General features: G+C 44.4%; 2 protein-coding genes across 2 annotated transcripts; one reads left to right on the forward strand and one right to left on the reverse strand.

The window, feature by feature from the left end:
• Positions 1 to 10,755: 10,755 nt before the first annotated feature.
• LOC117852255 (amino acid transporter AVT6A) lies at positions 10,756 to 14,130 on the reverse strand. The gene is made up of 6 exons (XM_034734268.2): positions 13,888 to 14,130; positions 12,774 to 13,220; positions 12,192 to 12,344; positions 11,890 to 12,093; positions 11,344 to 11,809; positions 10,756 to 11,258 (listed from the first exon to the last, which is right to left on the reverse strand). The coding sequence occupies exons 2-6, from the start codon at positions 13,195 to 13,197 to the stop codon at positions 11,126 to 11,128; spliced, it is 1,380 nt and encodes a 459-aa protein (XP_034590159.1). The 5' UTR covers positions 13,198 to 13,220; positions 13,888 to 14,130; the 3' UTR covers positions 10,756 to 11,125.
• Positions 14,131 to 14,485: 355 nt separating this feature from the next.
• LOC117852256 (uncharacterized) lies at positions 14,486 to 15,850 on the forward strand. Its single transcript, XM_034734270.2, has 2 exons — positions 14,486 to 15,688; positions 15,769 to 15,850. The coding sequence occupies exon 1, from the start codon at positions 14,622 to 14,624 to the stop codon at positions 15,540 to 15,542; it is 921 nt and encodes a 306-aa protein (XP_034590161.1). The 5' UTR covers positions 14,486 to 14,621; the 3' UTR covers positions 15,543 to 15,688; positions 15,769 to 15,850.
• The last annotated feature ends 182 nt before the right edge of the window (positions 15,851 to 16,032 follow it).

Here is a 16,032-nt window from a genome sequence, read left to right on the forward strand (position 1 = left end):
CTCTCTCATGTAAATGTCTTTTTGGACATTGCAGCCTGATACTCCTCACTCCAGAACGCTGATCCTGAATTTCGATGCTTTGCTACATCTTGCCCCCTGAGCATTGAAACAACCAATAAGGTCATAAGTGATCTCTGATCGGGAAGTTATCGCTTTAGGACAATGATCAAAGAGATTCATCAACCATATATGTTGCCAAGGACAATAAAAAAGCAGCATCCATAATGAATCCATCCATAAAAATATGTATAGCTGAAGTAAATTTTAGAGAATGATACATATGAAAGAACAAAAAATCATCTCTATGATCTACATATTTCGGCTTTTAAAAACTAACAGCAACATCTATTGCAATTAATCAATATGCATAATAATTTGGTGATAAATCTCCATGATATAAAGACCCATGTGGCATCCAAGGATCAAAATAAGAATATGAAGGATAACCAAACATATCTAAGAATGAATTCAAAGACATAGGCACATATGACATTTGTAAAGCAAATGGATGATGTAATGACCAATAATTCTGATGATTTGGTACAAACCTCATATTTGAAGATTGTCTCTCAGACTTTTTCTTCCCCTTCAACTGTGCTGCACCATTTGCTTGGACATCATTCTTGTTTTGAATTTGAATACTTCCTTTAGGAACCCATGCCATGCCCTTCTTTCTCAGCTCTTGAGCACCAAACTTTTGTAGCTTCTTCTTCTACCAATTTGATAAACCAAGTGGATGGCTTGGCTTTGCTTCAGTTTTGGACAGCAGCACTCTTTTTTTTTTGTTTTTTGGTGCTTTCAACTTATTTTGTTCAGATTTAGCACTTGGAGGATCAATGGCTGATTTTTCCTTTCCTTTGCCATTGGTAGCCAAAGTGCTTAACACATTAATTGGCTTTTTACTGACTGAATTCAGATCTAAACTCTTATCTTTGCAACCATCTTTTTTCATTTGATAAACTTGCTTGACAACCCTTTTCTTCTTTTGAACACTAGACCGATCCTTTTGCTCAAAACGGTCATTTTCAACATATGGCTGCGTGGCACATGATGGTTCTCTTGGTGCTGCATACTCTACATGATATGGTCTAAAATATGAAGGAGTATGTGCCCATGGATCATTTCCATCCCATGATGAGTAAGAATGAAAACTAGTGGGATGTGGAGCATATGGAACTGGCATTGGTGGCCCAATAGGTGGATATGATGCTGCTGAATGAAACCTTTCTCCTTGCCAATTCCAATCCCTAGAATTATGTTTACGAGGTAAACTTGATGGCTTAATATTATTTGACCGATTAGCACGCTTTGCCTCATTATCTTTTTGATATTTAGCCAGAAATTCATCGAAGTGAGCTTCAGCTTTTTACCATTGTACTTAACATGATCTTTACCTCCATTCACTACAGGACGCTTAGGTCTCAACATTTCTGAACTTTTCAGACTTGAACTGGTCTGACCGGTTTGGGAGACCGGTGTGATCTGTTGGTCCAAACTGGTCAGACCTGTTTGCCCAACCGGTCTGACCTGTTCACCCAACACAGCAGGAGTAACAGGTTCTTGATTCGATGGAGAAAAATCCATTTGCCCACAAGTAACTTCTAGAATTTTGATAAGCTCATCATCCTCGATAATTTCTTGAACTTGCAAGTCATGGACGATGTCCTTCTCATCACCTGGGAGCTTCAAATCTTCCTCTTTGGCAATTAAGTTTGGATCTTTAAATGAACCGGCTGACTTTAACTGATTTAATGATCCTTTGTCTTCAAGACCAATTGTAGTCAACTAGTCATCCTCTTGTATTTGAGAAAATCTAAATCATCCGGTATTAATGGCTGATTGTATGAATTGGCGAAACATATTCCAATTGCTAGTATTATGATCAAATGAATTATGCCACTTGTAGTACTTTTGATCCTCTAATTCAAGAGGTGATGGAATAACTTTGTGATCAAATAGCTTAATAAAATTATTCTCTAGCAAGATATCAAATAAATCATCACAAGAAGTCAAATCAAAAATATATTTTATTTTTCTAACGCTGCTTTTGTGGAGAAGGCTTTAAGGTCAAGCAAGCAAATGGTTCAGATTTCTCACTGATCCATTCATGTATACCTTTCCTTGTGCTTCTCATACCCCATGCTTTAGAGCTTATCACCATATTAGCATCGGATTTCATAATGACTTTCGATTTTGATCTTTTACTTTTAAATCCAGAATGACCGTAAGCAAACCATGTAGAGAAAACTTTGGCAATGAACATGGAGAAAATTTAAATGCCAAAGTATTACTATTACCTGCCTTTCTAATTTTCACAATGCATTGGTTGAGACAATCTGAAGGCATACTACGATTAGCAAGTAAATTACCATCCTCAATTGATCGTTTGGAATCATTCACAAAATTTTCACTAATAGATGAATTAACTGAAGATATATGATCTGATTGTGAATTACTTGCAAAGCATACCTTGTCAAATATATTGGAGAGGCGAGAAACCTTGATGTGGATGATATCATACTTCTCCTCTTGATGGTAGCCCACATTCATATTCTGAAGGGACCGATCAGACCGGTTTATAGGGCCGGTCAGACTGGTGCTTCCAGAGTTGCTAGAAATCACCTTGTGTTGACATGCCAATGTTTCCTTCTTGCCTCCACTGTGATGTTCTTAAATAGTTCGATGTTCTAAACTTTCAGCCAGAACTTATCATTTAATGGTGCGATAATCACTAGAAAAACGCATGACACCTTCGGCTTCAGGAAAAATAAATAGAGTTGTCTTCTTATGTTTAACATGTTCTTTTACAACTAAGCTTGACTCTTTTGGTGTAACAAACTCAGAATATACATTATTTGGTTCAGTTGTTGTAATAACCGAACTATTGCTCAAATCTGAATTATTTTTACTTCCATTACCACTCCCAATGATTGGTGGTGTATCTTGCTTTCCCTTAGTGATCGCCCTTTGAGAAAGAAAAATTTGTCAGAATTGTGCAAGAATCATCTCCAATTCTTGGTGCATCTCATCTAGAAAATTGGATTCTTTGGTTTCAAAAACAGAACATCCCGATCCGACAATTGTTGCATGATTTTATACACGTGGAGATAAATACACGCTTACTAAATTTTCATTAATTCGGCTGAATTTTCATTAATTCGGCTATAGTTATGAATAACACTTGGAGCCAAATTATGATTATTAGCATTTGTATATGGTGCTAAAATTGTAGGTTTAACCTCCACCCTAGTAGCATGTTGTGCAGCATACGATGGTTGAGAATAACAGGCCGAATAGCTAGAATTAGCATGGCCAATTTTCTCATTTACCACCATGTTTGCTGAAGTCTCACTAATTTGGCTATAACTATTGCTAGAGTAAGGAGCCAAATTGCGAGCATTGACATTATAATCCATGGTATTGTACACAAAACTTATGTCACAATCTTTCTCATTAGCCTTTCTAAACCAGTGGTGGAAAATCTGCTCTAACTGAGACCATGTGCGACTAAAATTTGGTGACATAGTAGCACAAACATAAGCACCACCAGACAATGATAAAGGAAATAATCTTAATCTCAAGATCTCATTAGAGCTAGATTCTCCACATTGTATGACAAATTATTTTATATGTTGTACAAATTTTCCATCCTTTCTACAGAATTTAACAAAATTAGGTATTCTAAAACCAGGGCCACAAAACTGAATTATGCTCAAGGTATGGATTTTGATATTTTATGCCCCTTAGTTCTACTTCAAACCGGTCCTAGCCAATTGATCATGGGTTTGAGGCTGCATACAAGGCTCAAAATAATTGGTCAAACTCACCATATTAGTTTGGCCTTGATAATTGCCCACCGGCTCTTGAACTTGTTATACAGCCGATGTGTGAGAGTAATGATGTATGTTGCTAGTGGCATTAAAATTTAAAGCATGCATATTATTTGACAATGGCTTTTGTGTATAACATTCAGAATTATAATTTGCATAAGTAACTCCATCTGAACAATTACTAGCCGATGCAATATGCCTACTAGTATCATATCTAGCAACATCAACATGAGGATTCATGGTACTTGCAAAATAATAATGTATTTGCAACTTGTACCTTGGGCTCGCTGTAGTGATATTGTTGTGGAACATAAGAATAGCCCACCATGATAGGTCTTGATGCTTCTGATCTTCTGGAACAAATCCAGATATCCTTGATAATCCAAGCAATCAATAACCAACACTTTGCTTCTCTTTTAATTTTTAATATGCAGGAGCAAGCAAAACACAATGCAATCATCTTGAGTAGCATGATGCAATATCACAATTATAGATGCAATCGATCCAAAAAGACCAGATGCAACAATAGTGGCGAATTAAAATAGTAAATCAATTAAGTAAATAGCTAGGGTTTGATAGAACGGTTTTTAGGAACCAGATCTTCTTCCCTAGCGGAGTCGCCAAAATGTGTTGGTGCAAATTTAGTGCCAACACAAAAAAGCACTAAAGCGTGCGGGTCACGAATAGACCGAATAGCAAAGATGCTGCATAGGCCGGTCAGACCGGTCCAGCAACCTGGTCAGATCGATTTCCTAGGGTTTAGCCTAAATTGATCGTTCGGGAGGATAACTACCACGCTTATGTGATGGAGGACGGCTAGATTTACGAGCAAACTAGCAAAAAGATAACCAACACACTTACATGATGAAGAATGACTAGTTTACGAGCAAACTAGCAAAGGCCGTCGATGCTCTCGCCCGGGAGGGACCCCGTCACGGCTTGGACATCACCGGCGTGCCCTAGGTTGAATAGCAAGCCTAGGACACCATCTCTGGTCGTGGAGATCAGTAGACAAACAGAATGGAGGTTGGAAAATGAGTTTAGAAGATAAAAAGTAAATGCATAGTAAATCGATTCGATTGGGATATCCTCAATCGGCCGTGGCCCTTTATATTTATAGGGTGATGAGGTCTTGCCCCAGTAGGAGTCAAAGGTTATACAAATTCCATGCCAAAATACAACTCCTAACTTAGATTAGGATGGTCAAACCGGTCAGACTGCGCATCCAAACCGATCTAAATGATCAGCACAGGGCTGAATCTTGCCAGAGCCATTACTCTCTCATCCGGACTCCAAAATGGACATTCTACATATGCAGTTTAATCGTCTCAACGAGATATACGCAATGGTGAAGTCCAATCAGAGATTTGATAATGTTAATAGAACCGGTCTGACCGGTTTATAGACCGGCTTGCCCAGATTCAGATAGCAAGTTCCTATGATGCTAATTTTGGTCTCGAACACATGCAAAACAACAGCTCAAGCTCAGCTAAGCATCCTGTAGATGTTGATCTCAAAGATAGTGCAAACGTGAAGCTTAAGCTGGATGCCTGGATGGTAAATGAAATTTGGTGTGCGAAATGCGCGGTAATACATCTGAATTCTGAAACACCCACCTGAAAAGTTCAAGTTCAACTGCAGCTGCTTCAACTGCCAAACGTTAGCAAGCAGTTTCAGACAGGAGACGAGCACCTGGGAAATGGTTTCTTTCAAGCTTCGCAGAAAGTGCATCGTCCAATGCCGGTTGGATCAATCCTGCAGAGTGCAGAAACACAACGTAGAGGTAAATTGTTGTTCAAGAATAGGATTATTAGCATTTGATCAATTCGTAGTGTCCCTAGGTGAAGAGCTTCTAAGCAAATTCATCAACTAGATGATTTATGTATGCATGGTGCATCAATTTTTTTTGAACGAACGGCACAGATTGTGCTATTTCTATTAATATATAAGAGATTTACAGGTTTATTTAAAAAACAAGGGTAAAGGAAAACTCGGCGCCAGCAAAGCGCCCGCCTATACTATGTATACCGTATAAGGCTATACCCCCACAAGTAAGTCTGCCAGGTGTTTCGCGCCGGCACTCTTCCAGGTACGAACTTCATCCCTTATCTGCGATAGCAGAGCATGGGCAGGACGCTCGGTTCTTTGGAACGTTCTAGCGTTTCTTTCGAGCCACAACATGCCATCGGACGAGCAGGAGGAGGGACCGCAGTCCTTTTCGGGGAACTCCCAGCATGGCGCCCATGTGTGTCCACCACTCGACAGTTGACGTGTGTGCCCACTGGTTTGGGTTGATTTGATTATAGGAGATCAAGGAGGCCACCATGGACCAAATCCGTCTAGAATACCGACAGTCAACGAGGATGTGGTGGGCTGTCTCAGGCCGACTCCTACATAGAGGGCAGACTTGATTTCTTGGCAAGTTTCGTGTAGCCAGTCGGTCTACCGTCCATACTTTGTTGCGAATTATTAGCCATGCAAACAATTTACACTTGGGCAGCGCCCACGGTTTCCAGATCAGTTGTCGGAGATTGCAGGATGTGGATCCCATAAATTGAGCACGGTAAGCCGATGCTGTTGAATAAAGGCCCGAGGGTGACAGCTTCCATGCTACCTGATCATATGTGTCTTGTTGCAAATGAACTTCTTGAGCAGGAGTCCATATCTCCAAAAATTCCTGGAGGTGGCCCACCGTTAAGCACTCAAGCACATTCAGGTCCTTCACCCAATTGTGGTGTCGTATGGCTTCTTTTAGCATCCTATTCTTTTTCCTGGAAGCAGCAAAAATCTTAGGTGCAATGTCCTTAGGGCGTCTTCCTTGTGCCCAAGCAGAGTGCTAGAAGGATGTGCGGGCGCCGTCCCCCAGTTGAATGGTCGTGCAAGCAACAAACAACAGCTTATCCTTGTCTGAGCATGTGATGGGAAGCCCCACCCAAGCTTTGTTTGGGTCCGCTTTCTCCTGCCATAGCCAACGCAGTCTAAGTGCTCTTGCGAAGAGGTGAAAATCAAGAATTCCTAATCCGCCTAGTTCCAGTGGTTGGCCAACCGTTGGCCAATTCACCTTACACTTTCCGCTAGTTAGAGCCTGATCCCCAGCCTAGAAGAAGCGCTTACGGATTTGGTCGAGCTCCTCAATCACCTCTTTGGGAGCATTGAGTACGGTGAGGAGGTAGATCGGCTGCGAGCATGGTGCATCAATTGGACAACAGGCGGTGCATGTTCATTTGATACTTGAAGAAGGTATTATCAAGGATCTCAAACCGAACCATAGCAGAGCAAAATTCAAGACGTGCTGATAGTAAGCCATAAACACGGAAGGAAGGCGTATTTCTAGCGGAAAATCAAAATTCAGCTGTTAGCAAGATCCCATAGACCAGATTCATGCAAAACCGCTTGTTTGATGTCAGCTTACACATCAATGCTTTAACCACCTTTAAACAATACTTTATTGATGTCAGTTTTCACAATCAACCTGTTTTATTGCCACGGTGATGGGATGTGAAGTATACCATTTACACGTGAAACCTACGTTACTGAATAAAACATGCTGATACGGGGGCACAATCCCCCTTTGGGAACGAACACAATAGACACATACATATGATTTATTTGAGATAGGTGAGGGTGGTTGATGGTGCTAGGGTGGGGATCCAAAAGGAGATATATTAGTTCAATAACGTCATGGGTGAAGATATATTACGTTATGGCACTGGCACGGAATGGCTGGCTATGAGAGAAATGGGGTCGAGAGGAAGAAAAAGCATTCATGTGTCATAGCCATGTTGCCCTCATTCAAGAATCAGATTTCTTGTTGCACTAGCTCACGTACTTTTCTTTTCAAAAACACGGTATAGATAGATGTTCATATACACATACCCTACTCTTATGACCGCATACTAGACTATTCAATGCTAAAAAACACGGTATAGATAGATGTTCATATACACATACCCTACTCTTATAACCGCATACTAGACTATTCAATGCTAACATTGGGTTTTCGTAGATGTCTTGCCCACTGAAAGAATATAATTAGCTGTATACACTACGCCAGAAATGATTTGTACTAGCACCTTGATTTTTGAGTGTTGGTGGGTAAAATTACCACCCGCCAGCACAAATGATCAAGTGGCCAGCCCATAACCCGTCAGTACAGATGTATTTGTGCTGACGGGTGACATAACCACCCGCCAGCACAAATAGCCTCATTTGTGCTAACGGGTGGTTATGTCACCCGTCAGCACAAATGCATTTTGCGCGTGGAGTTAGCTCCCTCGGTATTTATCTCTTCCTCCTCCTGTCTCTCTTCCGCATCCTCACATCTCTATCTTATCTCTTTCGTCTCTCACCTTATCTCTTTCTCCTGTAGGGCAGCTGCACCTGGGGCTTGGGCGGGCGGCGCGGGATGCCGGCACGGGCACCCGGCGGAGCAGCCTCAAGCGGCCAGCTCGGGTGGCCCGCGGGTGGCGCGGCATGCCCCACGCACGCGTGGACCCAGCTCCCTTGGTATTTATCTCTTCCTCCTCCTGTCTCTCTTCTGCACCCTCACATCTCTATCTTATCTCTTTCCTCTCTCACCTTATCTCTTTCTCCTGCAGGGCAACTGCACCTGGGGCTTGGGCGGGCGGTGCGGGCGCCCGACGGAGTAGCCTCAGGCGGCGTGGGATGCTTGGTGGGAGGCCGGCTCGGGTGGCGCGGGCGGCCTGTCGGTGCAGGTGGCCTGCGGCACAGTTGTGGATGGTCGTCGCCGGCGGGGCAGCCTTGGGCGGTGGGTGCGGCCTAGTGCGGGCGATTGTAGCAAGCAGCGTGGGCAGCCCAGGCGACACAAGCGGCGGTGCTGCCGGAGAGCTGCTACAACCATTTTTTTTAATTTTTTCTTAAAATATCATTGCTAGCAGATTTCTAATTGCCCGTCAATACTAATCGTATCTGTGCTGGCGGGTGTCCACCCGCTAGCAAAGAGACCATTTCTGCTGGCAGTCAGACCCACCAGCACAAATTGGTTTTGGCCGCCAATGAAAATGTTTTCCGGCATAGTGATATACAAACAACTAAACTAAGTTTTTTTTATGCCACAACCAAACTATAGACCTGTTTGGGAGGAGTTCTATCGGCTTTGTACAAATTGAGATATCATAGTGTGAAGCTATTTTGCAAACTAAGATGAAAATAAACTAGAAACTATAGGTAAGAATAGGTTTTTTTGCTTCACCGACGAAACTGTTTTGAGAGAAAACATCAAACATGAGGTTGTTCCCGTCGTGCTCGCAAGCAAATGCATTGGTGGGCCCAAGCCTCCAACCTGTTCAAACTCATCAGGTGCACAGTTGTACAATCTTCCACACGCTCGACTTCTGCTTCATCGCACACAGCGGCCTGACACACGAGTACACGACTCCTCTCTACCTTGCCCCGTTGCCGACCGGGACGCATGCTCCCTGGTCGCTGGCCGGTCTGCTCAGCTGTCCATAGCTGCACCGCTTGTCACCGTCGCGGTATCTGCAGCGGCGGCGTCCCCTGCCAGTGGATCCCATGGGAAATGGGTGGGCTCATCAATGTTTTATTGACATAGTATCAGGACGACGCGCTCCACTGGTATAGGGCTGTGGACTGTGTTGAGCACAATACAGGTCGGCACCATTCCTTATGACATGAAAAAGTGGGCCTAGCTCAATCTTTTTAATGATACCGGAATAAACTTAGTCCAATTAATTAGGATGGGAAGTATGGTCATGCATCCTAACCATCACGTTTGAGTTCTCTGTAGCGTGAATTTAGGTACCTATTATTTTTCTTTCTTAATTAATGAAAAACTACCTATTTTCTTCAAGGTTGGCTCATTTTATGAAAGAAGCTTGGCATATGATCGATGAACCTTGGTATCTCGAAAACAAACACCCAGCGCTAAAACACAGTCATACCGACAAGGGTGGGCAAAGTGGGCGAGGGCGAGCATTTGTTTGTGCAAGCGACTTACTCCTATCAGCGAGCCCGTATAATCTTTTCACCAACTAAACTGCTGTAGACTGTGGAGTTATAAGAATTATGGACCACAAATAATTCACGGCTTCCTTGCAAATCACAAAGTTAACCAAAGCTGAAAATCACATCTGGGTCCATCAGGGTCCATCAGCGAATCATTCTCTGTTGACTCCTGTCTCAGCGTCTCAAGTTGCGGCTCTAATCAAGCCCCATTTGCAACTAATCTATCATATATTCATAGTCATTGGTTTGATTGGACTCATGGACTGTCGTTATGTGCCGGGTTTTCTCCAAACCAAACTCATCAATCAGCAATAAAACTAACAGCACTGCTAGCATCCGGACGGGAATTTTCCTATCAGACATTCCGTTGCAACATGAAAATAAAACATCTGCAACATCGAAAATCTATAATTGCAATATTGAAAAATTCTCTCCGCAATATAAACACTATGTTTCATGCAACATTCACTGTGAAACACATACGGAAATAAGAGTTGCAATATCAATGATTCACTGTCCGATTTTTTTAGATTTCGGACCGTCAGAGTCTTAGGATTACCGTAAAACTAATAGGCAGCACATCAATCCTACTCGTGCACTAGGCCTCTAGGGGTACTCGTCTGGTACTGAGACGAGTTGCTAGTCTCTTTCTTCTTCATCTTTTCTTTAGGATAAAAGCAGGTTGACAGTGACGGAAAGATAAGCCTATCGAAATCAGAGATCCCAACGATTCTACCAGTGCACCCATTGGCCGGCTTGGATGCTAAGAATCGCAACAGAAGAAGATTTTATTTGCAGAAGGGGGAAGGAACTGTGCAAGAAAAATAACAATTTTTGTATGTTTCAGTAGTGGTCCTCAATGGCGGCAATGCAATTTCAGCAACATCACCGGCAGCTAAGGAATTTTGCAACTTCCTCTATAAATGAAAAGATGGCAACGTGGGAACGGTAATCATTTTATTCTTAATCAAGACATCCACGTTGACAAATTTCAACTAAACTGGCACAACTGTACATTATTGTGGAGAAAGCTTTTCCCGAACCATACTCTCTTCTCTGCTAATACAAGCACATAACGTATACATACATTGCAAGTGGCTCAATTCGACACTGAGCCGGTTTGTGTACAGAAGACCATCCAACTTCAAGCACCCCATTCTTTCAAGTGATCGGATTCTCAACTGCGGACAAAGAGACCGTATTCGTTCATGCATCCAAGTGCATCATCATCTTCCTTCATAAAATCTGAATTTTGCAATTTGAAGCCATGTTTCTTGCATCGACGACAGTTCTCCTTTTAAGTCTGCAGTTTAGGCTACCTCTTTTTTACGGAAGATGTTCATCGCATCACTGTATAAGGCAACGGAATTTGAGAGAACAGCAAGCACGATCATGGTCACAGCAAGGATCTTGTCACGCTTGGTAGCAATTCCATAAGAATCCCTGCAAAAATTAAGCCATGTTATTATGTGTCATGTAAAATGCATCAGCTAGTAGGCAATATACACAAGAGTACACATATATTTACCTGAGTATAACCATGGCAGGAAAGATGAAACCGATAAGGACGGCGGCTGTGGCACCAGTAAACTGGAATGCGTCCCAGATACTTGGTATAAGAATGGCAGCAAGGTAAATTACTGTGAGGAGAGTGATGGTGATGATGGCAAATCTCTTGTTGTCATGAGAAATGTGCCTCGACGTGGGGAAGAGCAATCCATCTAAGTTAAGCCGAAGGGCAAAGAAGACAATGGGAAAGACAAGCATGACATGTGCAGCATAGCTCACTCGAACAATATCATCAAAGACTGAGCTGAACGGAATGCCAAGATTTGCATCAAAGTTGGCAAGCACGTCATCCAGTGTGCCCTCACCAAACAGGAGATATGCAAAAAAGCTTGTGGCAATGTAAACACTGGAGCACAGGACCAGCGATGTTCGCACGATCGGTTTGATCTGTGTTCTGTCTTCAAGTTCATTGTCAATGCTGTGAACTTTAGAATCATGAATAGGATGAATTAGAATCTGAATTTTTGAAGAATCAGAAAGGTATCTGTTCGATGGTAGTGCTTACCGTTGTAGTGGCAGATGTAGGCAGTAACAAGAACAGGGACAGCTGTAAAAAGATTCCAGATAGAATTTAGACCATCTAATTCTGGAAAAAGTTTGGGCATTGCTACAGTTCCATTGAAAAGCTTGATGATGGCAATTCCAGCAGTAATTACAACAAAAACCACTGCCAGGGCAACTGATAGCGCAGATGTGTATCTCAATGAATCTGTGGGAAATAACAAGATTTATTTTTATTAACATGCAGTTAAAAATAGGGAATATGATGAAGGGTATTTTTCACAACATGCAAACATGTACACATACCCAAACGCTTAAAGCTCACCAGTGGAGCAAACACCAAAAGAGCTGTAGCAAGAAGAACAATAGGACGCGAATTCCACATATGAGCTCCAAACCAGCCCTCCAATATGCCACGATGATGAACACCGGCTGATGTTGTTCCAGACAATACATCACCTATCAAAAGTTTAAGAACCAGTGTCAGTTGCGGTTCATTGCATATAAAGTTCATTTTAAGGAACAACGTGTTATTCAACAGGAAAATTTCCTTCTCTGTTTTTTCAGCAGGAGAGAAACTATTGTCAGCAAGGCGGTAACTAAGTTTCTTGAATTAACCAGAAAGCGATATACTAAGGAAACACATATCAAAAGCTGGGTCACATGAATTTGAAAATACATTCTATCTGAAAGTTTTAAGTAAAAATTGGAATTATATGGGCTCCAAAGGCATGCCCAAAAAGTGCTGTGTCATCATCTCATTTAAAAAGGACTACTAAGTGTACCTGGAGAACTACATTTCTCATACCTAGTCATTTCATCTGTACGTCTCAAAATGTTCAAAAGTAATATTAGAAGTAGAGGGCCGAATGCTGGGTTTAAGAGTACCTATGATAATCATGTAAACAATTAGCACGCCAACATTGTTTATGATGATGGAGGCCTGCAGTGCGATTCTCCCCCACTGTCCAAAAACCTCACCCATCAGCCACCCATATGATGTAATCTTGCCCTGGTGGCTGCACCTGACAAGCATGTCAATGGATGCCTCTGTGAGCAGTGCCACAATGATGATCATCAGAATTCCCGGGATAATGCCCAGCATCTTGATACTTGCTGGCAGGGCCATAATTCCAGCCCCAACTATGGTGGTCGACAGATTGAAAACTGCCCCTGAGAATGAAGCACCATTGAACTCATGAAACCCATCATCCTCCTCCACCTTGACTGGAAGAAGTGGTGTGGTCTCATCTCTTATTTCCTTACGCGCTGATTGCTGGTTCCCGTTTGATGATCCATCTCCGATCGCCATATTTCTTTATCTCTGTGACTCTCCTGGATGGGAAATATTTCCAGTCAGCAATTCAGTGCAATAGATTACTGATTTAAATGACCAATTATATACATGTCTTTTTGCTCATATGTTTCCTATAATGAAATCTATCTTGTTCTTTTTCAAAAAAAAAATTTATCTTGTTTTGAGTGGGACACTCAGTTTCATTTCCATTTCTTACGTTATTTAGCCATACTAATTACCTTAAGTAGATGTGCAGTTTTGTTAAATCAATACAGATCCATTGAGAAAAAAAAAAACTGATAGCAAGTTTCAGTTCATAGTCAGAGTAAGCAGACAAAATAAGCTTTCCTAAAACAAAAGTAGTAGGCCAGTTAAACCATGCCCCAAATTCCAATCTTTCCAACACAATTCACATAATCACATCAACAAAAAACTCGAGACAACCCACCATGGCAACTAGCAAATACACCGTCATTATTGGCCTAAAATTGCCGGACTCGAACGGAACCTACAAACTACTAGTGAAATAAGAACAACCTTCATCCTCTACCGAATTCACCTCAGATGAACCCAGTACAATCACAAAGAACAGAAGGAAATGGACTCTCCCATAATCCAACCCAAGCAAGAAGAACCATCGGCTCCTCACCACGAACTCAACGCACAGAGGATGGAATCATGGAAAGAGATAGGGAAAGGCCAAACCTTGCCACAACTCAATTCTCTGAATTATGAGATCCCTTCCGGATCTGAGGCCAAACAATGAACCACTGAACTGAACCAGAGCCAAGCAGGCAGAATTTGGGGAGACCTCTCTCCCCCTCTCTCCGGTCTGCACAGACCAGCTCGCTTTATAGCCAGGAAACGCAGAGCTGCATCCAGGTGATGCAATTAGCCCAGCCAAACAATGGATCCAATCAGATCCTGTCGCTGTCCACTGTCCACGCGCTACAGTTTCCCCCCGCCCGCGGTGATTCCCCCCGTCGATGTCGACGCAAGAACCGACTGGCCTGGCCCCCCCCTTCCCTTGGAACCTTGCGGACGAGGTGGCGTCAGGTGATTGGATCGACTGGCCTGCAGTTCCCCTCCTCCCTGACCGCGTCGCCGTGTCGCTCTTCGCTCCCGCGCGCAGTTCGCCTACAGTGTGGATGTGGTTGCTGTTGCGAGCCTGCGAGGCTTGGCCAGTTGGCCTACGCAAACGCAACCTGAAGACGTATTCAACGTTTACGTAAACAAAGCAGGAAGACGTATTGCTAAGGCACCTCGAAGGCGGAGACGTCTGACCGCGTCCGCGGTCCGCGTGACGGCGTGAGGAGTGGGCAGACCCAACACACCGAACTCGAGACGGGGACGCCACGCCTCACACGGCGACGGCCGCACCACCACCACCCCATCCGTTCCCCTCCCCACCGCCGCGCCGCCGCCGCCGCCCGCCTCCCATGGCGGACTTCGGCGACGAGCTCTTCCTCGACGTCGGCGACGACGGGTTCGGCGATCTCTCCTACGTCACCCTCTCCCAGTCCATCGAGGAGGATCTCGCCTGCCCACGCAACCTCCCCTCCCCCGGGGGCTTCGACCTCGGAACCCTAACCCCCACCCCGGGCTCCCCCTTCTCCTTCGACTCCGACCCCGACCTCAGCGGCCTCTCCCCCTCGCAGCCCCCCTCCCCGCCCTTCTGGGACTGCCTCGAGGCCGAGCTCGCCGACCACGGATTCGAGTGGGAGGACATCGCCGACGCTGCCCCTGGCGTCGGCGGCAGGGGTGGAGCTGCTGCTAGCGGTGGTGGAGGCGGAGGGCGAGGACTGGGAGTCGACATCGACCTCGACGCCGACGTGTTCGGGTTCGTCGACGAGCGGGAGATGCTGGGCGTGATGGAGGGGATCGACAGCGGGGACGACGACTCGATCTTCTCCGACGGGCCGCCGTTCGACTTCGGCGAAGGCGACGCGGAGCTCGACGGCATCTTCCGGGGCGGTGTCGGCTGGGAGCTGCTCCCGGTGCCGCTGGATGAGGACGAGTTCGAGGTGCTGCCGGGGCACCTGGCGGACGCGGCGGTGGGTGGAGCCCCGCCGGCGGCGCGCGCGGCGGTGGAGCGGCTCCAGGTGGTGGCCGTCCGAGGGGAGGAGGCTGCGCAGGGGTGCGCCGTGTGCAAGGACGGGATCGCGCAGGGGGAGCTCGCCACGCGGCTGCCGTGCGCGCATTTCTACCATGGAGCCTGCATTGGGCCGTGGCTTGCCATACGGAACTCGTGCCCGGTGTGCCGGTACGAGCTGCCCACTGATGACCCTGAGTACGAGCGGCGGAGGGCGAGGCGCCGTTCCATCTCAACAGCACAGCTGGGTGGCCTGATGCAAATGTGAACAAGGTGGATTTGTGGTAGGTGTTGGATGCAATTCCATTGTTTCACAGAAGTGAGAAACCTCACTCATTGATTGCACGCCAATAGCAGTACTTGTATGGTATGAGATTTTTCAGGATTTAGCTGTTTGTTCTTGGGAGTTGAATGGTAAGAACAATTGTCGTAACATTTGTAAATACATCTTGTTGCTCCAATAATATAGCAAACTCTTTCTTATTGTTTTTCAGAGGTTGATCGTAGAATGTTTGCTGGTAGTTGCTTGCTCGGCGAGTGCCATCCATCATAATATCAGAATAAACATTGCAGCTACTTGTTTTCTGTGCATGAGGTCTCAATTTAGCCAAGCCTATCTGTTGGCTTCAACTGAAACAACAGTGTGTATGTTAAGCTAAGATTTGCTTAGACTGCTATTTATATTTTTATGTAATTGTTTGCTTATGTGAACTTGGCTGCTCTACTCGCCGCAAAAAAAAAAAAAAAAAAAAAGAGGC

The sequence above is a fragment of the Setaria viridis genome, chromosome 4 (assembly GCF_005286985.2).
Source record: "Setaria viridis chromosome 4, Setaria_viridis_v4.0, whole genome shotgun sequence".
NCBI lineage: Eukaryota > Viridiplantae > Streptophyta > Magnoliopsida > Poales > Poaceae > Setaria > Setaria viridis.